Source organism: Diabrotica undecimpunctata, chromosome 9, assembly GCF_040954645.1.
Source record: "Diabrotica undecimpunctata isolate CICGRU chromosome 9, icDiaUnde3, whole genome shotgun sequence".
Taxonomy (NCBI): domain Eukaryota; kingdom Metazoa; phylum Arthropoda; class Insecta; order Coleoptera; family Chrysomelidae; genus Diabrotica; species Diabrotica undecimpunctata.
In genome coordinates this window covers 36,415,311-36,441,435 of record NC_092811.1, presented here as the reverse complement: position 1 = coordinate 36,441,435, position 26,125 = coordinate 36,415,311, and the positions used below count along the sequence as shown (strand labels likewise).

Sequence of the window (26,125 nt, the reverse complement as noted above, 5' to 3'; positions counted from 1 at the left end):
TGGCCGGATCTTTCCAATATGTATCATAATTTAATAAATTGCGTTCTTTTTAAATGCACTATGTGGATATTTAAGATACGAGCTTGACCCACTCCTACTTTTAGATACCTGCCAGATTTCATCTGTCAATGTCAGATACCAATTTTTAAATCAATGTTACACTTTTAAAAAGTGTAACATGTAAACATGTTTAACACATGTAAACATGAAAATTAAATATATATTGTGATGTTTATAAAATAAAGTTAATAAAGTGCTTATTGAAAATGGCAAATTTGCCGAAAACTTTAAACAATTGTTATACATGTTGTAGTCCATGAGGCACACAATGAGTTTTATATATATTCCTGAGAAATCTAAAGAGGAGTGAACACACTATAAAAAAAATATAACGTCTACTGTATAAACAAATGGGCATTACACAGAAAAAACAATGGAATAGAAGAAGTAGAAGAAGTATCGGACGACCGCCCAAAAGATGGAGTGACAATCTTCCATAGAGTTTCCATGAAGAAGGGGAAGAAGAAGTGATACGGTTATCTACGATGATTGTCGCTCCTGGATATTTAAAACGTTCCAATCTCTCAAAGTTATATGGGTCTATTGTTACATTTTGCACTATTCTGTCTTGACTCTTTCGTCTATTAATGCACATGTATTTAGTTTTCTCTTTATTGCCCATTATATAGGTTGTTCTGCTTCTATCTCTATGTTGTTGAAAGGTTTCTTTTCAGTAGCGACGGTGTTTCCAATAATGTCTGTCGTCCGCGTATGATATTCCAAGTTTGATCTCTTTTAATACAGTCATATGCTTGTTAGAAGTCTATGAATAGATTATGAATAGTCTTATTGAACTCCCATTCTTTTTTAAGTAGCTGTCTTAGGGTAAAAATCAAATCTATTTTCGATTAATTTTTCCTGAATCCGGCTTGCTATTCCCCTACGAAATTTTTTACAAAAATATTTTTTATACTCATTTTGTAATATTTTATAGGATAATACATTGCAACCAAGCAGTGGGATGAATGATACTGATTTAGTTATTCCTGAACCGGAGCAAAACCCATTGGAATTGGGAATACCTGAGGAAGATGCGGTTGTGGAACAATATGACGATACATCTACTGATTTGTCGCAAAATGGTACACAGATTAAGGTAAATATAACTTTGTATTTTTTTTACTGTGTGACCCATTTCGATTAGACTTTGATTACCAAAATATTGTTAATTTGAATTTTCTTTATTGGAAGATTTTATTTATTGGATTTTTACTGTAACAAATGACTTTTTTTCAAAAAGATTATTTTTTCTCTTCCGCGGAGATAAAAATTGATAAAAAACATATCTAATTGTTAAAGCACCTAACTTTTGTATTATCCAACATAAGCGAATCAATCAAAAAACAAAATTTTGAAAAAGCATGAGGCTTATAGTTACGATTTAATTTCAGTATTCTACAAATGCTAGAATAGTCCATAGGGTGATGCAAACTTTAAGAAAAAAAACAGTTTGATTCGAACACCCGGTATATAATGAAAATTTACCTGTTTAGCAACAATATTATTATAAAGATATTGTCAAAGAATAAGGCTATAAACATAATAAAAAAATCACTTAAATCGGACAACAGATTTAGGTGATATAAATCAAAAATTAACCATTTTTAAGGTGGCCGGTTAATTTTGGTCCAGAGTGTAATAAACATTAGTACATTTCAGGAATTTCATCAAAAAATAAATATTGTGGACCAAAAAACGAGACGTCTCTGAGACGGTGTGATACTGATATTAATTTATTGTGTTAGTACAGTTATATTAAAAAAAAAGGGTACAAGTATTAGAAAGAGAAGTTAACGAATCCTATTTGTGTAAAACCGGTGGTAAAACCGGCTGGGATTTTTGGAGGTTATCAAATGTCACAGGTTATTAAAAATATAAATCATTGGCGTTGAGCATTAATTAGACGAAACCATTTATTCAACAACTATATAAAGAATAATTTTAATGACTGTTACAAATACAATTTAGTATTTGGTGATCTTTCTGCTTCTATAACTTTATTTAGTCTATTTGGCATATTTTGAATTATATTAGATATCATATTTGGATCAAGATTCAAGATCCCAGCACTCTAAGATTGTATCCCACAATTGATCTGAAATTTGTGGCATAAAATTTCTTTTATATATTTTTTTAACAATTATGCCCCAAATGTTTTCAATTGGATTTATATCTGGACTGTGCGCAGGCCATGGCAATACTTCCAGGTTTTCCAATTCCTTACGGCATGGGCAGTGTGAACTGAACAATTATCTTGTTGATATATAAAAGTATTATTAGGATACAATTGCTCAATAGAAGGGAGCATTACGTGTTCCAAAACGTTAATGTAATTGTCGGCAGTAAATCTTCCCTCTAATCTCCAACAAACACCAGGTCCATATATACTAATCCAACCCCATACATTTACAGAAAAACCAGATCCAGATTTATTATGAGAGTGAATATATCGTTCTTCAAACCTAGTATTGGCTGGCCGTTATAGGTCGACTGAAAAGTCTTTTCATCAGTAAAAATGACGTTGTTCCAAAATTGTGGATTGCGGTAAATATAGTTTAGTGCAAATATTACTCTTGCTTGCCGATGTTCAACAGTTACTAATGGTTTTTTAGCAGCTGGTCGGTTTTTTAATTCAGATTCATTGATCCTTCTGCTTACAGTAGGTTGGGCACCAGGAAATCCCGTATGAATCCTTGAATCCTTCGACGTCGCAAATGGATTATCTCTTAAGAATTGAACTAAAGCAGCATCTTGTTGAGGAGTGGATACTTTGGAACGCTCTGAACCAACTTTTCTTTTTAATGATTGTTGTTGGACCCATCGTTGCTTAATTCTGAAGATTGTTTTCAAATTTCTATTATAGAGATTTGCTAGCGCACGAATTGACCATCCTTCTTCCATTTTCGTAATTATTTGAGCCTTTTCAATCTCACTTAAATGACTAGGCATATTAATTTTTTATTGTACGTAACGTTAAACCTTCTATCAAACTAAACGTCTTTGACGTGTATGAGTTGCATTTTTGATCACTTATGACATTTGATAACCTCCAAAAATCCCAGCCGGTTTTACACAAATAGGATGACGTTAACTTCTCTTTCTAATACTTGTACCCTTTTTTTTAATATAACTGTACTTCAGGTTTAAAATTTGAAGTTGTTAGAACTTCGTTAATAATTATTATTGTATTTTAATAAAATTTTTGTCATACCTATTTGGCACTCTAGATCCAGTGGCGTAGGAAATTTTTTATTAAAAAAATCACTAATGAAAATTCTGTATTTTCGACTATAAAAATATATCGTAGTATGCCCTGAAAACTTGAATAAACATTAAAAATTATTTCCCGAATTAGATATTTTATTACACTACATTTGAAAAGCAAAATTGGTGTTAAAATCGATTACCAAATGTTATAGAGGTGTTGCCAATCTAAATGGGCCACACTGTATATTGTAAATCATGTTTTTTTATTGTAGGATGTGACTGTAAAGATAAATACCACAACTCCTAATAGTATTACCAGTAGTCAAAATTCTAACAGAAAGAAAAAGAACGTTAGTGAAATAGTTTTGGAACCTATTCAAACAGATAAAGCAGTGAGGCCAATAAATTATGAAGCAGAATATTTAACAGATGCTGGAGAAGTACCAATTACTTTTGCTTTAAATGATACAAATGTCCTATATAATGCTACAGCTACGAGCCAATTCACTACACTTAGAAATTTTATTGCGAACGAAACTTGTCAAACTGAGCAAGCTATTTCAGAAACTACTGAAAACAATTTTATAAAACCTGTACAAAATACAACAAATTTATCCATTTTACAGTCCAATAATAATAAAGTACTTCAGTCTAAGAATAATGGTACTAACGTACATAAGACTGTTACAGAAATCGATCTTTGTTCAGACAGCTATAGTACTACAGTTTTAAACAATGAAAGCTCAATTATTGAAAACGTAGAGCAAAATTGTACACATAATTATAGCATAGACCTTATGAACAGCACAACCATAAATGCTACAATTTTCGAAAACAAAAACCAAACGGTAGGTCCAGTAAACTTGTTAAAAGAAACTTTAATCAAAGGTGGTATCACTAACGATAATTTTAGTTCCTTAAACAGATCAGTGGCTGAAAATGCTACACAATACAGCTTTATTAATGAAAGCACACGCTCAATTAGTAGTAGTATAACAGTAAAACTTACTGCAGCTGTAAATATAAGTGAAAATCTGTGTATTACTAGCAATGGGAATATTACCACCATAGGTGTAGGTGCCACATCTGAAAGCTTCATTAATAATAACATTGCTTTAACTGGCAGTAGTCCTAACGATATTAAAAGTATCAATATCAATCCTGTTACCGAAACTAGTACCAATGGAACTAATAATTTTACACAAAATATAGAATTTACTGGCATTAAAAATACTACTAGTAATAATTTTACTAATGAATCAAATTCTACTACCAATAAAAGTACTAATGTGTGTATCACTGTGAGCAGTAAATATGGCACATCGCTGAATGTTGAGACAAGATCAGATAATGAAACCTTAGTAGAAGGCACCACTACCAATTTAAATTTAACTGTTTCCAACCTAACCGGTAATAATACAACTAGTAATATTACTGTAATGTTTGATAGTATGGAAAGTACTACTATAAATACTACTACTTTAAAATATGGAAACATTGGTGCGAGATACAGTAGCAGTAATGGTGATTTTTCAAATAATGGTACCAAAAGTGATTATGTAATTTTAACTACAGGTAATGTATGTTTTAAAGTATAGTTATATGTAGTAATGCTGTTATATAGTGTGTTCCAATGAAAATTTGCCCCCCCCCACCCCAGAAACTCAGAAACTAAGAGTTTCTTCAAAATTTAAAAAACACGTCAATTTGTATTGGGAGGGAGACGAATTTTCATGTAAAATTCATGCCCTCAAATCTAAACCTCTGCTGCCCCGCATTAACCCCCCGTTTATTATTTGAAAGGTATTTTTTTTCTACAATACACTCAATTTTTTTTATTTTCGGAATGACTGAAGATAATTTTGCATTTAACTAATTTATTGGCTGCAAAGAGTACTATCAAAAAACAAAAAATTTCATCAAATTAACTATTTATTAAATATTAATTAATTAAATATTCGAAATGACCTGTGACCTCCGTACAGTAATATTTTCAAAGCCTGTTCTTACATTTGCAAATACCTCCGATATCAATAATCGGCATTCTGTCACAAATCTTTGTCTCAACTCTACAAGATCAGGAAAAAATCTAAAGGCGAAAGATCCGGTGATCTGGCCGGTCACTCTATTGGACCTGTTCTGCCAATCCAACGCCCTGGAAAACGTTGACTCAAAAATTGTTTTACGCGTAAACCATAATGTGGGGGTGCCCCGTCCTATTCGAAAATCAGTTCATCCTCTAAAAGGTTATTATCAAATTCCAATGTGTCAATGATGAGCGGATCAATAACGTCTTCTAACAAATTTAAATAAGTTGTTCCGTTAAGACTTCCTTTAAGAAATAATGGTCCAATAACGTGATTCCCTAAATTACCAACCCATATATTTAATTTCTGAGGTGTTTGTGTATGTGTCTCCATGAATAAATGAGGATTACTGTTACTCCAATAACGACAATTGTGTCTATTTACTTCACCACTTAACATAAAAGTACAGTTTTCGCAAAAACACGTATTGTATAAGCGATGTTGGTTGTTATTTATGATTTCACTAAATTCTTCACAAAATTAAAGCCGACAAGACTAAATCTTAATTTAATTAATTAAATCTTCGTTTAATTAATGAAGTAATCGTATTTTCTCTCTCTCTCTCTCTCTCTCCCCAATGGCGCTACAGCCCAAATCGGGCCTTGGCCTCCTCCAAACTATGCCTCCAACCTGGTCGATTCCGCGCCGATCTTCTCCAAGTTCTCACGTCTAGCAAATTTTGCGCGTCCCCTGTCACTTTATCCTCCCATCTTTTCCGTGGCCTTCCTTTTGGTCTTGCGCCATGCATTTTACTATCAAGGGCTCTTTTCGGCAATCTTTCTGTCTCCATTCTTACTACATGACCAGATCAGCGAAGTCGGTGAGATCGGTGTCTCTTTGAACAGTTGGTAGAGTTCATGGTTATACCTGGATCTCCATATTCCGTTTTCGTTAATAGGTCCAAATAACTTTCTTAGGACTTTTCTTTCGAAGACTTCCAGTTTTCTTTTTGTCTCTTCTGTCATCATCCATGTCTCGCATCCATAACATACTATTGGTCTGATAATAGTTTTGTAGACCCTGATTTTCGATCTCCAGTGTGTGTTTTTGGAGCGAAACACATGATCGAGTGAAAAATAAGCTTTGTTTCCCTTTACTATTATTCTTCTTTGGATTTCTGGTTCTTCTGTTCCATCCATGTTTAATGTCTTCTTCTTTCAGTGCCTATTCGTTCCGAATATTGGCAATCATTCTGGCTATAATTATTTTATTGACTGATGCTTTAAATAGATTCGTTGTAGTTGTGGAGAACCATTTCCTCAGGTTCTTCAACCATGATATTCTCCTTCTCCCAATTCCTCGCTTTCCGAATACTTTACCCTGTAGGATTACCTTCAGTAATCTGTATTTAGTGCTGTTTCTCATTATATGTCCGAGATATTCCAACTTTCTCCTTTTAATGGTATACATCACCTCTCTTTCTTTGCCCACTCTTCGTAATACGGTCTCGTTGGTTATCTTGTCTGTCCATGATATCCTTAGAATTCGCCTGTATAGCCACATCTCGAAGGCTTCAAGTTTTTTCTCCATTGCTTCAGTTAGTGTCCAGGATTCAACTCCGTAATACAATATTGAGAAGATATAACATCGTAGGAGCCTTACTTTTATCTCCAGATTAAGATTGTGACTTTTAAAGAGTTTGGCCATGTTATTGAATGCACTCCTGTTTAATGTAACCCGTTTCAATATCGTCCTCTAATTCAACTGTGCGTCTGTTTCCCCTAGCTCTTGCCTGTGTTAACTTTTTGGTCTTTTGAATATTTATTTCTAGTCTGGTCTCTTTTGCCTTTGATTTTAATTGTGAATATATTTCTGCCGCCTCTTCTGTTCTGTGAGACATGATGCTGATATCATCGGCATAGGCGGCAATCTGTATTGATTTATTTGTTAGGAGATTACCTCTTCCTATTTTCAGCTGTCTTATCACATATTCCAAGGTCAGGTTGAATAGTGTCGGTGCCAGCCCGTCTCCTTACTTTAATCCTTGGGCTATCGTAAAGTTTTCAGTGAGCTCATTTTGGACTCTGACAGTTGCTATTGACGAATCCATTGTTGTTTTTACCAGTCGGATGTATTTTTGGGGGATATTAAAGCTCTGCAATATTTGATATAACTTGTTCCTATTAATTGAGTCGTAGGCTTGTTTGAAATCTATGAATATGTTGTGGACGTCAATGTCGTATTTCCACGATTTGTTTAAGATTTGTTTCACTGTGAATAGTTGGTCAGTTGTAGATCTTCCTTGTTGGAAACCGGTTTGTTATTCCCCGACAATATTTTCAGTTAGTTGTTGGAGTCGTTTGTTTAGTATGTAAGTAAAAATTTTGTACGCCGTGCACAAGAGGGTTATGCCGCGATAATTTTCGCATTTCAGTTTATCCCCTTTTTTATAGATTGGGCATATAATCCCGGTTTTCCAATTATTAGGGATCTTTTCATCATTCCAAATCTTGTTCATGAGCATATGCATTTGTCCTACTAGGTGATCGCCACCTAATTTATATAGCTCAGGGGGCACGTTGTCAATACCTGGAGCCTTATTGTTCTTTTGTGCTCGTATTGCCTGTTTTACCTCTTCCATCGTTGGGGGTTCTATATTTTCGGTGTCTCCCTCATTGTGATGCATGTCCATATGCTCTTCATTTTCTTGTATCCCTAAAAGAGTTTGGAAATAGGTTTTCCAGACTGATTTTATTTCTTTTGGATCACTGGTTATTTGCCCTTCTTGATTTCTGCATAGATTTGTTCGGGGTTTGTATCCTTCTCTTAAATTATCCTTCTGTATATTGCCGTTTTCGTATTTTCTTTTCTCTGTTCGGCATATTTTATCTGCCCTTCGTCTTGCATCTTGGTAACTTGCCCTTCCTTCTCTGGTTCTTCTTTCCATATATTTCTTGTGTTCTTCATTTCTTTTCTGTATGGCCTTATTACACTCGTCATTGAACCATTCCCTTTTTGTATTTTTCTTTTTCTTGCCTATGATTTTTCTTGTTGCATCAATAACTTTTGTTTTGATTTCTTCCCAATGTTCTTCGGTACCTAGACTGCCTGTGTCTGTCAGTGTTTGTGTTATTTCTCTTTCATAGTTCTGTTTGACATCTTGTTGTTTCAAGTTTTGTATATCTAGCTGTTCTGTTCTTTGTTCCTGTCTTTCCCTTCTGTTTCTCTGAATTCTGCATCTGTATTTTATCTGTACTAGGAGATGGTCAGATCCGCAGCATGCTCCTCTTCGGCTTTTCACATCTTGTATGCTTGTTGCGGCCCGTTTGTCTATCAAGAAATGATCAATTTGGTTAGCGGTTGTTCCTCCAGGCATAATTCATGTCGCTTTGTGTATGTCGGGGTGTGGGGAAAAAGTCGAACTTATGATCATGTTTTTTCTACTGGCAAAGTTGATAAGTAATTCTCCATTTTCGTTGGTATTTTGATGGAGTGAATGTTTACCAATGGTTCCTAAGAAAAGTTCTTCTTTGCCTATTTGAGCATTCATATCTCCTAGTACGATCTTGATGTCGTTTCTTGGTGAGCTGTCATATACTTCTTCTAGCAGTTCGTAGAAATCTTCTTTTATTTCCATGCTGTTGGGCAATGTATGTTAATGCTTGAGAGATTAAAGAATTTTGTTTTCATTCTTAGTTTACATATTCTCTCATTCACTGCTTTGAAATCTAATATGGCGTGTTTTATCTTATTGTCAACTATGAAAGTTACTCCGAACTCTTTTTTTTCGCTCTCTTTTCCGATATACAGTATTGTATGCGTTTTTATGTCTTTTATTCCATGTCCTAGCCATTTAGTTTCTTGTATTGCTCTATTTTGCATTTTCTGAGCTCGCTAAGTAATGATGCTTGTGCTCCTGGTTTATTAAATATCAGGACATTCCAGGTACCGAGTGCGTAGTCCATATTTCTTTGCGTAAGTCGTCGTCGATAAGACCGATCTATCCGAGGCTTATTTAAAGGTTTCGTGGTGTTATACTTTTTACGGTAACGGGTTACCGGCCCATTCATATTTTATAAGGGTAAAATTTATTGGATTTTATAATTCAATAAACACTAGATGCTGATACACCAGATAGTTGTCTGATAGACTGTCGATTATCCATTTGTAAATGACCCAATACGGCCACTTCAACCACTCAACGGTCTACTTCGTGCTTTGTGTTGTTAACATCACCTTTAGCTTTAGAATTATTAGTTAAGTGTTTAACGTATTGCTGACTTACGTTTTTTTCTGGGTGGTTCGTATTAAAGATCCTTGCCGTAGCCTTAACACACTGATTATTCCCATAATATAGCTTAACTAATTCTATTCTTTCTTCGCTATAATATTCCAGTTTTGTAAACCTTTACAGTCATATCTCTGATTAATCAGTCGTTGATAAATCTCAAATCAAAGGTAACCTGTAAACACTATTATCTTTAAAAATTCATATAAAAAAGTAATATTTTTACAAAAAGAAAATATCTTTAACACAGTGGCGTGTTGATATCGATTTTTAGGTTGATTAAATTATTGTATTGGAGATCACTAAGAACATTTAATTCGTTAATTTGGTGAAATTGTATGTTTTTTTGTTATTACTGATATCTAACCAATAAATTAGTTAAATCCAAAATTACCTTTAAATTTATTAAGTAATTTAAAAAAAAATGAATTTTGTATAAAAATTTGTTCCCCACCCCAATACAAATTTACGTAGTTTCTTAAATTTTGAAGAAACTCTTGGTTTCTGAGTTTCTGGTGGAGTCAAATTTTCGTTGGAACACACTGTATGAAATTAATATTTCTTTTAAAAATGAGTATTTTAACAAATAGTTTATACGAATGATTTATAATGATCGGTAAAACTTTATTACTAATAGCTTAAAATATATATATCCTTGGTATCGATGGTAACCTACCTCTTCTCCTCTGTCATATATCTTTCTTGAGGGTGTAGTTACGTCGTGTCATTCGGTTGACTATGCAATACATTTATGTTTTCATTGTGCATGTTGTTTTTCTGTGGTAATTAACCAGACCCAGAACACTATCATGTGGAACTCTTATACTTCTTAGAAATTCAAGTAGGCGCCTGTTTAATTCTGAAGTATCTATCGGTTAGGTACGATTTGATCTTTTTCTACCTCAGCTTTTCTTTTTTCATCGGGTCTTCTTCACCTAAACCTTTCACTCTCATATTCTCTGCCACAAAGTACTTCTATCTTCTGCTCAGTTTTCCTCTACTTCTCCTTCCATCAGCTTCTAATAGCTCTATCGTTCGTCCCACATAGTTTTTATCTCTACGTCTAACATGACCAAGCCATTGCAGTCTTTATTCTTGAATCTTTTTTTAGACTGTAGTCACCCCGGTTCTTTCCCTAATAATTTTTGATCCTGTTCCGTTTAATCTAACAAACATCCACCGTAACATTTTCATTTCAGCTACGTCCATCTTCTTTCTTGAATGTTCTTTACAGGCCACACTTCATCGCCCTACACCAACGCAGGTCTCACCACACTCTTTTTTTTTTTTCGATCACAACGTATCTCGCTTATTCGCTTCCAGTTAAACCAGCCAGTCTGTATCCTGTGGGCTATTTCTCGATCTATTTTTATTTTCTGTTATGTAGGAGCCAATGAATTTAAGTTCTTCTCCTCGTCCTAGTTTTTTTCCAAGAAATTTTATGTCCCCAACCATTCTTCTTACTCTCGGCCACATATACTCACTTTCAACCTACTAACCTTAAATCCCCCCTCTTTAGTAGCCATTCTCCAACACTTTAACTTCTCCTCCAACATTTCTTTGCTCTCCTCTACTAACTACTCCCATCAGTAAAGAGCATTGACCCAGAAGCCCCTCCCTTATTTTTTCTGTCAGTACATCCATAACAAGATTAAACAGGTAAGAACTCAGTGAAGAGCCTTGATGTAAACCAACCGTCACTGGAAAACTTTCGGGCAATCCCACAGCAGTCCTTACTTTTGTGTACGCTTTCTCATACATATTCTTCACGAGCCTTACTTACTTCTCAAGAACCCATTTCTCTATATTTCTTTCTAACTCTCTCAAATCAAACAAGACATCCGTTATTCTCCTTCCTAGCATAAACTAAAACTGTTCTTCTCCTATCGATGTATCTCTCCTGGTTTCCTCATCCTAGTGATCAGTTTTCTCAAAATATCAGTGTATTCCTTTCCTAGAGACTTTTAAACCTCCACAGGTATTTTATCAAGTCCTACTGCGTTACCATTCTGTATCGTATTTAACGCCTCGACAACTTCATCTCTCGCTATCTTCGGTATTACATGCTGATTTGGAATCCCGCATCCTCTGTCTCTTCTCTGGTGTTTTTTATTTAGCAACTGTCTAAAGTACTCATGCCATCTCTGTTTTATTTCAACATCGCATCATTTATTAACACTCTTCCATCCCCACTCTTAATCTGCAGCACGTGGGCGAAGTCCTTTGATGACTTGTCCCTTGCTTTAGCAATGCTGTATACTTTTTCATACCTCCGGGAGTTTTTAATTTTTAATACAGCTGGGCACACGATCTTTCCTTAGCAGTAGCTACAGCGCGCTTGCTTCCCTCTTCGCTACTCTGTATATATCATTATCTCCCTTTCTTTTAGATCAGTCATACCTCTTTCTAGCCTCTTTCTTCTTTTATAGCCTTCTGTTAATGTTCATCGTTCGACCACCAAGTTTCTTTGTATCTAGGAGGCCCTTTACCAGATGTTTTTCCTAGCACTTCCTCTTCCACTCGCACCACACTTTACTGTTGGTCATTTACCGTATTTTTTTCCTTAAGCATTTCCAGCACTCTACTCTCAAAGACTATTGCCAAATCCTTTAACTTCTACCACTTTACTTTCTGGTATCCTACTTACTTTTCTTTCCGCTTCACTTTTATCTCCGTATCCACTATCACCGGTTGGTGTTGACTATCTATGACTTTCCCTTGCCCCGCTACTTAAGGTAACATACTGGTATTTAGTCTTCATAAGGAACATATTAGAATTAGTTTCCTGCACACAAAGTAGACCAATCCTTCTCCTCTGCATAAAATCGGAGAGCTCTCTTCCTTTACCTGTCATGATTTCCACGTTGAGAGTTGCAACTCTCAGGACTAGCTTCTTTGGCCTCTTCCGTCCTCTAAAAGCTAGCTCTAGCTGACTTTTCGTAGGGGCCATGCGGGGCCGTAACTGTGCATCGCTTATGGAAAACGATATATAGTCTAGCCTCTATACCCTTTTCCATACTTATTCCTTCTTTCCATGGTTTCTGTATCTGTATCCTTCTCTATCCGGGCCTGGATTAGATAAGATTTGATGATGTCAGTAAATTGTTTACGAAGAACAGTATTAGTTTACGGCAAAAACCTGTGTGCCTGATTTTATCGACTGCCTGCCGTACATCCAGAAATACTATTGAGCATACTTTTTTTTCTACAAAGCCTCTTCGATGGTATATGTGATTCTATGTAGTTGGTCAGTTGTAGAGGGTTTGTGTCTAAATCAAAACTGGTGATTTGGAATCAAATTTTTTTTCTATAATTGGCTGCATTCTAGCAAGCAATAGTTTCTCAAATAATTTTGATATGCTAGATAATAATGAACTCGACCTGTAGGAGGAGGCTTGCTGCGGAGATTTACCTGGTTTTAGTATGATAACTATTTCTGCAACTTTCCATGTTAACAAAATATATTTTAACCTAATTTATGCATTAATAAGCTAAGTCAGCTTAACAAATGCGTTTCTTGAAAGTTGTTTTAATATTTCCCCTGTTATCAGGTCGTGATAACAGAGGTCAGGAGTTTTTCTTGGTTTCATATTATTGTCTTGTGACCCTTCTCTCAGGGGGCAATTTCTTTAAGTATATCATCTTCATGTAAGTGCGGCTGGAATATTTCTTCAAGATGAAAAGCAAAAGAGTCAGTTTTATAACTGAACAGATTATATAGGTAGTTACCCACAATAACGGTATAATAAAATTACTGCAACATTGGAAACAAAGTAATTTCAAATAATTTTCTAAAAATTCTTCATCACTGATTTATGAAATTATGTTGGAGATTATCAGTTGCATCATCACAAATGTGCTATCAATAATTTAAACTGGAGTATAGGGATATTCACATTATTTTTGACAACAAATTTGTCATTTTTACAACTTGTTCTATATATTTAATTTTTTCTTGTAGAATCCATTACGAATGAAAACTTGACTGTTAATTATTCAGTATTACCGTCTAAATTGTACAAAGAACAAGATATGTTACCTGGTGTGTTGATATATCGAAAAGAACAAGAAGAAAATAAAAATATTGCTAAGACCAAACGAGACGTTTATGATATAGTCGAACCAGAATTATTTGATTTTAACATTCAGTCAAACATCGGTATTACAATAGAAGAACCTAGTGATGTTAACAACAATAAGGTAAGTGATATTTGATATTTCTGGTATAAATTTGTTTCTAACTTGTTTTTTCTTATTCTCCTTTAACATTTTTCGATCTGCTAATACTTCTTCGTTGTGGTAACATATCTTGGGAGGTAGGATGTCAAAAATATCTCTCCCTCTCCTGACTAAAATTCCTGACTACAGTTGATAGTGGTTGACGATCTAAAAAAGCTCAACAGATATGCATTTCGTGCTCTAAGCTGCATAGTTTATTTTGTTATAATAGTTAGAGGTAAGCACGAAATTTTGAATGCTGGATGATATTTAAGGTGCCTTAAACACAATAACTCCTTGATATTAGAAAGAAGGGTTTTCAGTAGCTCCTAATAAAATGTCACTTTCACAAAGTAGATCACATAAAAGAAATTAACAATTAAAATTACTATGAATTGAACATTACTGTTATTCTCAGAAGAGGTTAAGTATATCTGAATTATATTTATGTAGTGTCGTAAGCTTTAAACAGTGTGAACCAGACCTTAGGGTGATAACTGACGGCTGTCTGTCAACCGTCAGCTGTCAACCTAAAATATAACTTGTAAACATTCTGTAAAGCGATAAACATGTGTTTACCCTTTTAGCAGATATTTTCTGACTAATAAAAGTGTTTTTTATAGTTAGGGTATTATTTTGGCAATAGACTTACAATTATTTGGCGACGAAAAAAATTGTGGAAAAAAAGTTTGGGTAAAACAAAAATATTTTATATTTTCTCCAACTGACTGTTACAGTGGTTAATACTGGGAACATTTCGGCAATAGTTTTCAAGCAGGGCGATAATTTTGAAGTATTTGAAGCATGTCTATAGAAAATGTCACACCGAGAGTGCAGTACGGCTAATATAGGAATGCACAATTGCCGGATTTCACGCCTTGTGCTTGGCGATACAAACAGGTCCAAGTGGTAGTCACAGAACCGTACCCAGATCTCTACGCCGGGCTCTGTTATTTATTATAAAATAATATATTGATAAAATAATTGCCTTCAAGTAGCCAAATAAGAGGCATGAATTTGAATAAAAAGACCTTAAGTTTTTAGCGAGAATTTTATTATAAAACTGTATACTTTATTAAACTAACAAATGTATTTTAAATTACATTTCTTGATAGCTATAAATATACCGGGTGTAACCACCGGTAACTCGATTTCCGTGCACCCAGCCTAATATCCAAGAAAAACTTTTTCTTTTGTAAATATGTGAAAAATTATCAGGAACGGGAATATCGAAAAAGCTTTGCGCATTTTTTAATCCCGGCGATGTTATTAAAAAAACAAGTTGCGCACTTGAATCACTGCGAAATTTTAACACCTACTATGAAATTTTTTTTGTGGAAATCTGAAGTGCAGTTTTTGTCCTTGTTAAAACATAATGCAGTTTCGCATTTTTTACACACAACATAAGTTTACCTAGTTTCTTGGCATAGCAACCTGGTAGTTTTCAGCGAAACCTTGTGTTATTTCATATGGGATAATGGTTTTCCTTGCCCACACTTGACCAGATGAGCAGGTATAAGGTTTATAGTGTAAGTTATTTAACAATATATTATATTTATACTTTATTAAACTAACAAATATATTTTAAATTACATTTCTTGATAGCTATAAATATACAGGGTGGAACCTCCGGGAACTCGATTTCCGTGCACCCAGCCCAATATCCGAAAAGCTCATATTCTGATTGGACTGGTAAATGCATTTTATTGGTTATACAGTGTAAAATAATCGGGGTTACTCACAGATATTCAATTAATTATACTTAAGTCGTCCTCTAAATCCGAGATGTCGGATTCGCTTTCGCTACTCTCCCCTGTGTTCACGTGTATTATCAATTGGTCTACGTCATCTTACAGGTTGTCCGCAGTCCACATCTCAGTTTCCGTTTTCTCAACAACATGAGTGACATAATTGCGCCAATTTTGCTCTGTGACGCGTGCGAAACCGTCGTCGATTAACTGGCGTACCTCGTCGTTTTTAAAAGTGGTATTATGGGTACCTACATATCGCTTAACTTGGTTCCACACCATTTCTATAGGATTCAATTCGCAGTGATATGGAGGAAGCCTTAAAATATAAACATTATGTTGTGAAGCATACTTATCAAGATGATACTTATCGTATTGATCTTTAAAAGCACGCGCTGCTTGTAATAGCTCGGATTTCAAATAACACTCCTCGAAAAAAATGTCTTTTTCCACTAGCCATTTCTTGATTGCAGCTTTATTCCAGGAATTGTTAGGGAATCTCTCTTTACGGGAGTGGTACGATGCATTGTCCATTACAATGACATTCCTGCGACCATTATTTGGTAAATTTGATATTAATGTATCCTTAAACCACAACTCAAAATATGCGGCATCCATTTCATCGTGATAGTCGCCATCATTTTTCTTTGCCAGAAAAACACGCTGGGTGCCAGGAAGGAAACCTCCTGAAAAACCTGCTTGCAATAAAAAATATCGTGGACCTTGTTTAGTAGATGCTTTTAAGCCAGTACTTAAACCTTTGAGAAAAGCATCACGACTGTTTTGTATCGTAGTATCGCACCATTCGTAATTTATAGATTGGCCAACATTAACCCACGATTCGTCCAAATATATGATATTGCAATGGTCTTTTCGCAAACGTCGTATAGTTCTCAAATAATTATGGCGCCAATGAATAATATCCTCTCGCTCCACCATAATGCTTCTTCGGCCACGTTTCTTATAAAAAAATATAATATCTTTCAGAAGTCTGTATAAAGTAGAAAGAGACAACGGCTGTATATTCTCATTACCTTGTTTAAAGTTATGTATATGCTTTAAGAATGGCGGCAAATTTTTCATGAAAAATTCACAATGAACAATTCTCCGTAGAATACTTCTTACACCCTCGTCATATGTGAATATTCTAGAATTTGATTGACACACTAGTTTTTTACGTTTTTTTTTGCGATTTCAACGTTCCACTCTGTTCTTTTTCTTTTTTGAAATTGTAAATGCTTCTTTCGCTAACACCAGTCATCAACGAAGTACGTCTTACAGCAGCACTTACATTAAGTTGTTCCGTATTTTGTAAAAAACACAACACATTTAACACTACGAGTTTAGCGCAACCGTTAAATAATTCACCGGATTTAAACTTATGGGACTCCATGCTCTTTGTTGAAACTCGGACTAAATTTTGAAGTGTAGTTTCGTTTTCCAAAAGCACTTTCACCCTAAGGATGGGTAGGGGGTGAAATAGGGAAAGCTTGGAGTTTATCAAATACTAATTATGACAAACAAGTTTATGGCCATATTTAGGTGATTATGTTAATGATGGTAATTTGTAGCAGAAGTTTTACAAAAGAAATGAAGACCTATTTATAGAAACAACATAACTGTATTTTTAATATTTTACATACAATAGAAAAAATCTAATTTCTATGAAAGAATTGGAAATTTGAATATTATATATAATATCTATAAATAATATCATTTCCAAGTTTCCAAATTCTTTCCTAGAAATTATGTAGGTTTTTTCTATTTTATGTAAAACATTAAAACTACAGTTATTGTATGTTGTTCTTGTAAAGAGGTGTTCAAATATTACTCTTATGAATATGATTTAATTGTATATCTCAGGTTGACGTTTTATATGCAAAATTCATAGTTTTCGTTGTCAATAACTCATCAATGCCTTTTTATTCTACTGTATACGTATACTGATATAAAATATTTTGCACTATTGCCCTCTCAGTGTGACATTTTCTATAGACCAATTGTTTACAGCAAATATTATAGAGGGTACACGAAAGATTGCTGTTTTATTTACCTGATTAAGTGAAGTGGTATACAAGATTTTGAGAGACCTATGTAACTCTGAAAAGCCGTATGGTATATATATATATATATATATATATATATATATATATATATACAGTGTGTAAATTTTAAAACTTACAATGGGCTATAACTCACGAACAAAAGCTGATATCAAAATTGCTTGAAACTGATTCTAGGATAATATAAAGGAACTAAAATGACATGAAAGAGAACTTACCCACATCAACCCCCTAAGCCCCACCCACCACAACCAAAAAAGTTTAAATTGCAAGTCCCGACTTGTGATGCATCATTGAAAAGACTATAAAAAATGCTATTGATTGGTATAAATAATAATTATACAGGGTACAGCAATAATTGTGAAACTTTGGCTTAAATTTAATGAGGTTTTTGTTGAACTACAAATTTATTAAAAATGTTAATTAAGTAAATGTTAAAAGTGGATTCTGCTGTTTTGTAAACAATAATACAGCCTATTTTCAAATTCTGCACGAACTTTGGCAAATGTTGTTCTAGTAATAGCGCCACATGCTTGCGTAATTTTTTCTCGCAATTCCCCAAGTGACGCAGGTTGAGTTTTATACACAACTGACTGAAGGTCACCCCCTGGAAAAAAGTCAAGTGGCGGTAAGTCTGGTGACGTCGGTAGCCACTTAATAGGGCCTCTCCTTCCAATCTACTTATTCGGATAATTAGTATCCATCTCCATGTTCTAGAAAGAACATGTTGGCAAAAAAAATTCAAAATAAAAGATAACACCATTGTTGGGAGGCTGATAATTAGACCCCCATGTGTATAAAATTATTAATTAATATAAGGTTCTATAGGTGCTGGTTCAATGAGAATAGGTAATTTGCTGTGCACGTAATGTACCATAGAGACTGCTTCCTACAAGGCTTAAATCTACCTCAATAAATTTAAAGAGAGAGGTGGTTTCAACACACTTATTATAACTAATACCTAACAAAGGGATACGTTTGTTGGGTTATACTAATATACTACTACTAATAGAAATGACAAGAAACTGAAACTGTGATAATGTATCTGTATAAGTTTCGCACACGAAAACAGTTTTATATTTTCTTGCTTCAGGCCTTACCTTATCTGCTGGGTTCTTGGGTATCTCTTGCCTAGATATACAGTAACTTGTTTCGATAATACAGCTTCTACTAATTTTCCAAAAAACATATATAGCTTAAACGTACACTCACGAATATCGGCCGCTATTGTTGAATAGCGAATAGAGATAACCTTTAAACTTTCTGATTCGCGATATACTTGTTGAGTAAGTACGTATACTAAAATATGAGACACGCGAGAATTTGTGCCTTCTGCACCACCAATTTGCCACTATCTGTTAATTCCTTCACAAGAGAGAAGATACTTTTCTACAACGACTGGCTTGCGACCGTCTTTCAAGGTTTTGTTTTTACGTGACTCAGGGTAGAAAAAAAAGCTGGTATCTGAGGTCACAGATTTCGGAAATATCCTCATAATGATCAGTTTTTCTATGCCAGTGTTGTAGCCTTCCATCGTCAAACGGCTGAGCCATGATTTCTTCTTTAAGCTCTTAAAGAATCTTTAAGAATTATTTTAGTTTCTGGAAGAGATGATAATCGGTAGACGCAAGGTCTGGACTACGAGTATAGAGCGTGTACTTGAAAATTTCCCATTTTAGATGTTGAAGTTCTTGCTGATGCATAAGGTCGACCATTGTCATGGATCAGAAACATATTCGTCGACAACATGCTACATCTTTAATTCTGTATTGCACGTTTTAATCTTTGAAGACTTTTGTAATAGGCTTTTGAATTTATTGTGTTACCCCTAGGCATAAACTCTACATGGATTTAATCCTTATGGCCCCAAAAAAATAGTTGATATCCTGGGATTGTTTTAGGAGTTTTGTAAGAAACCCAAGTTTTGTCTCCCATTACAATGTGGTCAAGAAATTTGTTACCATTATTGTGATATCGGGTAAAGAAATTAAGTGCTGCTCCCATTCCTTTTTGTCTAATGGATTTCTGTCAAAACCTTGGGTACCACTCGAGCGCACATTTTTTATAGTCACTATAGTTTGTGAAAAAGAGTTCTAAATTGTGGTTAAAGTAAATCGCCGGTTTTCCTTATTTTTTCATTAACTTTTTCTTCATCACGCACAGTTATTCATCCTTGGTTAAACATAATACATAATTCAACATTTCCTTACCGAAGATTCGTTTCATACATTCTCATCATAAACAACCTTTATTTGCTTCTAAATATCGATAGGGCGAACATTTTACGCATTCAAAAACCGAATTATTCTGCGTACTTTACATGTGGCGTGGTTGCCCTAGTTCTTGCTTTTGCCCTAATATGTCCTGAAAACAAATTATTCACCATTTAATATAAACAAAAAAAATTACGTCCACAAAGGGTTAAATAGGTCATAAAGGTCATAAAGGTAAGGCCTTTATGACCTGGAAACCAGTTTTATGTAACAGAAACCTGTCAATGCATATTTGCAAGAAGGCCCTGAAATGGTATGTGTGATCTACCCTATTATACAGTTCTGAGCAATGTACACTTCCCGTCATATAAAACTGGTACACTTTTTTTTCCCAATGTAAACCTGGGTTCAGACTGGATACAGTGGTTCGTGAATTAATTCGCTGTTGCCATCACAGATAACGGAATTGCACTAAATCTAATTAAAAAAAAATAAAGTTATTATTAGATAGGTATTATTTTTATCATTAACAACAAAAAACCGTATTTAATAAATTTAATAACCAGAGATAGGGTTCAGCTAATATCCAAAATATTTGAAGGATCTTTCAACCTAGATTATTGGCACAGGGAACATTGGAATGCATTTACTATACCTAATTTTTTACTTCAATTACCTACCGAACACGAACTGTTTTTTGTATCAATAAGTTTAGTCACAGGCCAATTACCAAGATTAATTTATTATTTATTATATGAACGATAACATTAACAAAAACTAACATTATACTTTATCCTACGTAGATTATAAAGTGACAGTTACAATCCAATACCTCACTGTAATGTTTTATTATAATAATTTAAAGTTATGTCTAGATTGATTTTATCTATCACTATATTTGAATTGAAATATTTTTATAAATTATAATAAAACACAAATCAAGGTATGAGTACTTAATTGAGATAATGAAAAATTACAAAATTAATATGAGAATTTTTTAGGATGCATGTTTAAACAAATTTAATGTGACTGACTGATCAAGAATGCTCGATGTTTTAGTTTTTAGAATACTCAAAACTGGCGGTCTGTCACACAGCCCTGCTTTTAGCTGATTTCATATAATGTTTTCGTTGAACTGGCAACAGTGCCCTAGAAATTAGAATGACACATGTGACAAGATCAACTTACACAACTTGAAAAACATGATTTTCGGTAATAAGAGTTGTACCAGTTTTTTATGACGCGAACGGTACATTAAGAAGCACAATGCTAAACAAATTGGAAGTATTCGAATTGTGATCCTATCACCGGATTCTAAAAATATCGTGGTTTAGCCCACTTTCAATGAAGATGTTCATAAAATAATGAATTGTGTGAGGTTCCACAGTAAAATAATTATTTCGATTCATTGTAGCGTTGGTTTTTGTGTATGTGTGTATATCTTCTGTATTGGATGTGTCTGCTGTCCTGTTTTAAGCTTGTGCCTCTTCAGGACGTGTTTCCTTTTTGGTGGGTGTGCCACTGGGATTTTTGTCGTGTCCACTGGTGTTGCGGTGTATGTTGGTGGTTGGGCTGCTTTACTAGTCCTGGACAATCGGGGGCGAAAGGGATAGAATTGAACGGTTCCTTTCAGAATTTTTTTTGATCTAAAACAAAATTAGTAAATATATGGAAATTATATGTTTATTAATTGACAAAATCTATTTGAGTTTTGAATGAATGTCGCGACGCGTGAGGGCTCTGACAGCGCTGACAGCTGTGGACTGGTACCTCGAAAAACGACGGGGTATCATTGTGCAATGGGATCGGAAAACCACAGAAAACCGATCCCCCCCCCCCCCCCGTCGGTGTCAGTTCGAAGTGAACTTTCGGTATTATAATAAGCGACGGTAAAAGAGCGGAGTTGCCTCCTGTATATCAATGTATTCGTCAGGGAGCTCGTTGCTGGTGAGTTCCAGCAGAATAGCGGGTAGGAATGGGAGTTTGGGTTTAGGTCGTCTTCTGAATGCTTTGGGCTCTGAGGTTTTGGCCCCGGATGGTGCGAATTGTATAACTCCTGCTCAGAGAGGAAAGCCTCTCATTGATGGGCTGGATGTTCGACAGGAGATGAATGAGTGCCGAAGGATAGTCGCGTCGTTTTCTGTTAAGTTTACGTAAGATTCTCCTTTCCAGTGTGATTAGTCTATTGTTGAGATGTTTGGGCATCACAGCACAGATGCAAGATCTGTACTTGATGACCGGTCTGATAAATGTTTTGTAAGTATGGATAAGTGTATGTGAGTGAGTGCGGCCGAATCTGCCAGTAAGAGCGTTGAGAAGTCCGAGTCGGCTCCTAACCTTATTACAGGTTCTTTCAGTGTCGTCACTTCAGCGTAGTGTTTGCGTAAACAGCACGCCGAGATATTCGACCTGGTTTCGGAGACGGAGTCGTTCTCCCCATAGACTCAAATTGTGCCTTTCGGTGATGATAGGTGTAATGTATTGGCTACGATATGGGTGTCTGAAAAGGATCATCTGTGTTTTGTTAGGGTTAGGTGTCACTCTCCATCTCTGGCACCATTGTTCAACAAGGAGCAGATGATCTCGAGCGAACCTAAGTACAGAGTCGACGTGTGGTGTAGTTGTCAGGAGTGCAGTATCGTCTGCGTATAGTAAGGTAGTTGTATGTGTGTATCTGGGATTAGGGAAGTCGCTGTTGTATATTGTATAAAGTATTGGTGCCAACACGGAACCCTGAGGGACTCCCGCAGTGGGAGTGAAGGATGTAGAGTATCGATCACGCTTCTTAACTGTAATCCGCCGTTGAGAGACATAAGAGTGGATGAGTCTGACGAATGGAGTAGGTAGCCCGATGCTCACGAGTTTCTTGACCAGTCCCACATGCCAGACTTGGTCGAAGGCTTTTTGAACATCGAGGAAGATGCCTAGTGACAAATTGCCGTCGTTCAGACTTTGTGTAAGGTGTGTGACGATTTCAGTCAATGCCGTTTTGGTAGAGTACCCTTCTCTAAAGCCGAATTGGTAAGGTGGGATGATGCTGTGTTCTGTGGAGAAGTCTACGAGTCTTTCTTTAAGGATCCTCTCGAAGACTTTCGCCAGGGCGTTAAGGAGAGATATCGGCCTGTAAGAGTGTGGGTCGGTATGCGGCTTGCCCTTTTTCAAGAGCATAATTGTATGTGCTACTTTCCAAGGTTTTGGGAAGTAGCAGAGTTTAAGAGTGGCATTGATTATGTTCGTCAAGTATAGAGTGACGCTCAGCGGGAGGTGACGCACACAGTTCCTGGCAATCTTGTCAGGCCCCGGTGCGTTCGATTTGCCGATTTGGCAGAATTGTATGAAGGTTTGGTGATCCACAGGCGCCATGATTGGATGTTCATGGGGTGCCTGAGGGTCGAAAGGGGTTCTAAGCAGTCGTGTTATGTCTCTCACTGCGCGATCCCCTGGCAGTTCACGCGTAGCAGCCGATATATAAAGGTTTCAGGAAATTGTAGACATGATGACGGCCAACGTCTGAATACGGACACTGTACCTAGAGAAGAAGAAATACATTGTCGTTCCCGTCCGGTTAGACCGCAACATTATCATTACCACTTTATTCGTCTTTTTGCAAAGAAATGATAATTGCTCTATAGAAAAATAGGGGAAAATTTATAGAAAAATCAGAGAAGAAGCGTAAAACCAAAGAATCCGTGGAAAAATTATACCCTAATGTTCTTATTTTTATTAATATTTTACCTTTTAGTTATTTGTCATGCTTCTTGTATTGCGATCTGACTTATTCATTAATTATCTACTATAGTCAGAATCCAGAAATCTAGGCAGTAAATTCTTGGAAGTAATAGTGATGGTTCGTTGCTATTGTAGGTCTTCCAATGGCGTATGAAAAATATCATAAAAAGTTACGACAAAGCTACTTGTATTAAATAAATATGTACCTATTTATAACTATGTTAATTTTAATATGATTATTGTTGACATTTGGGTTATTATATATATTAATATAATATACATGGTGTTTGGTAACGAATGTCCATAACTTAATCTTAGATTCCTGAGATTAAAATAGGCCGATTTAAACTAACTTACTTTAGTACGAAAGTTGATAATAACCAAAATAAAGGGGGTCAAAGTTAAACTTTTATTTTTAAATATTTCGTGATAGGCATGGGATAACAACACGAAATTTGGTAAGCTGGAATTTTTTGGGACGAGAGATCAAAATTCGCCACTAAAAATGATGAAGGACGCCACATACATCTTTCAGTGCTCGTTTAATACGTTCAATTTTTTTATCTCCCACTCGACATACTTTTAGAATCAAAACTTTTCTTCTCTTAATATTTTTACTTAGAAAAGATATACTACATCGCTGTACAACCCATTACTGTTTTTTATTGTTTTATAAATTTGAATTAATTACAATAAATAATTTTAGTTTAGAAGGTAATAGTTAAACCTTCCTAAAACCGCGATAGTCGGTGAAAGTCGGCTACTCAGGTAGTCAGGTATTCAGTTGTTTTGCTATCGAAGTAAACAGTCGTGTGATGACGATCGACAAGCAACCGTCGATTCTATTCGTCGTTGCTACGCAACGTGACGTCAGCAAAATAGTATTCTACTCATCGTGGCGCCACCGCAGGACATGACCCACATATCGATTAGATTGTCTAAGCAGTGAACACTTATTTTACTGTTGTGAGTAATATGGAAAGTGAAAGCAATAAAAGTAAACGACGTACAAATTTTTCGATGGGAGAAAAAACTATTATATTCAATGTGTATTGTGGACTCCGTGAAAGGAATTATAGTATGTCGGTCAACGATGTAGTTACCCTGTGTAGTGATTTGACTAAAGTTTCGACGGAAAGTGTATGTACAAAAAGGGTGTACATATGTGAAATTATGAATATAATTTCAGTTGATGAGGACTGTATTACATACGGCTGGTTCAAATAAATTAGGATATGTGGTAAAAGGTTATACAGATTATAGCAAATAAAAAGTTTATACAAAGTCTTACCAATTCTTCTGCTGCACATACACACACTCGCGGTATTTAGAGGCTTTCAGTCGCGGTTGTTCTTCATACGGGGAAACTGTCCGGTTACCGGTTTCTGAACACGTGTTTCGCGTATTAACACTTAGATCACGATGTAGAGCACATTTGCGTCTGTACACGATTTAAAATAGTACTTGCGGTATTTTTCGCGTAACTATAAGCGAGAGAGATAATTAGAGTGGAGAAAAAGCGTGGTGAGTCTGTACCAAGCGATAGAGAGATCGAAAAAGAGGACGACTGTTTTAGCAACAGTCAGCAGTCAAGAGAGAATGTCCGTTATCATCGAGAGACAACAGGCAAGAGAGTGTGACTTTCTTTGCTATCTTACAACTGTCTGTATTTCTAATGGAGTGGGGTTAAAATGTGAGTAGGAAGGGTTGGAGAACGGGAAATAATTGTAAAATTGTGGTGGAATGGTAGCTAGTAATACAGCGAAAAAATGACATGATTTTTCGCATGTGAAAAATTGAACATACTGGGGGCGGGCGAGAAGAGTTACGCCACTGGGATAGGGTATCAAATAGTAACTTCGAGAACGAGGGTAAACCAGTATACATTAGGGGTAATGTTGTAATGAACTAAGATAACTAAAAACTATTTAAAATCTAGAGAAACTAAAGTCTATAGAAACTATATACATGTTTGACAGAAAGTACCACTATTGGTTAAAGGGTAACCTAGCTACTTTCTTTATTGACCTAAGATATTCGCCATTAGGTGAGGATACCCTAACAGTTCGAACAAGAGAGTCTTTGCCTGGGAGCACTTCGATAATCTTTGCCAGAGGCCAGAGGAGTGGGGGAGTCTCTTCATCTTTAATTAGTACAACATCACCTATCTTTAAAGGATCAGTAGCGATGTTCCACTTACTCCTACGTTGGGTCATATGCAAATATTCCACCGACCACCTTTTCCAAAAGGTTTGATGAATTTTCGAGATATGCTGAAAGAGGGAAAGACGGTTCTGTGGTATTTCTGAGAGATCTGGTTCTGGTGGACTTGTGAGACTTTTTCCTACAAGGAAGTGTCCGGGCGTTAAGACTGAGAGATCATTTGGATCGTTTGAGAGCTGAGTGATAGGTCTTGAGTTTAAAATGGCTTCGATTTGACAAATTATTGTATAAAAAACTTCAAAGGTAAAACGAAGATTTCCTACAAGACGATAAAGATGGTATTTGGCACCTTTAATCCCTACCTCATGCAACCCAAATTGAGAAGGGTTACGAGGCACTCCAAATTTAA

General features: G+C 35.5%; 2 protein-coding genes across 3 annotated transcripts in view; one reads left to right on the top strand and one right to left on the bottom strand.

Moving 5' to 3' along the window:
- Positions 1-26,125, top strand: part of LOC140449849 (uncharacterized) — a 52,572-nt gene that overhangs the window by 10,398 nt on the left and 16,049 nt on the right. For both annotated transcript variants that reach the window (XM_072543217.1, XM_072543218.1), the window contains 3 exons: positions 995-1,156; positions 3,540-4,842; positions 13,544-13,782. In XM_072543217.1, the coding sequence (XP_072399318.1) occupies positions 995-1,156; positions 3,540-4,842; positions 13,544-13,782 (1,704 nt within the window). The remainder of the gene's footprint in view (positions 1-994; positions 1,157-3,539; positions 4,843-13,543; positions 13,783-26,125) is intronic.
- LOC140450529 (uncharacterized) lies at positions 2,467-3,009 on the bottom strand. Its single transcript, XM_072544185.1, has one exon. The coding sequence runs from the start codon at positions 3,007-3,009 to the stop codon at positions 2,467-2,469; it is 543 nt and encodes a 180-aa protein (XP_072400286.1).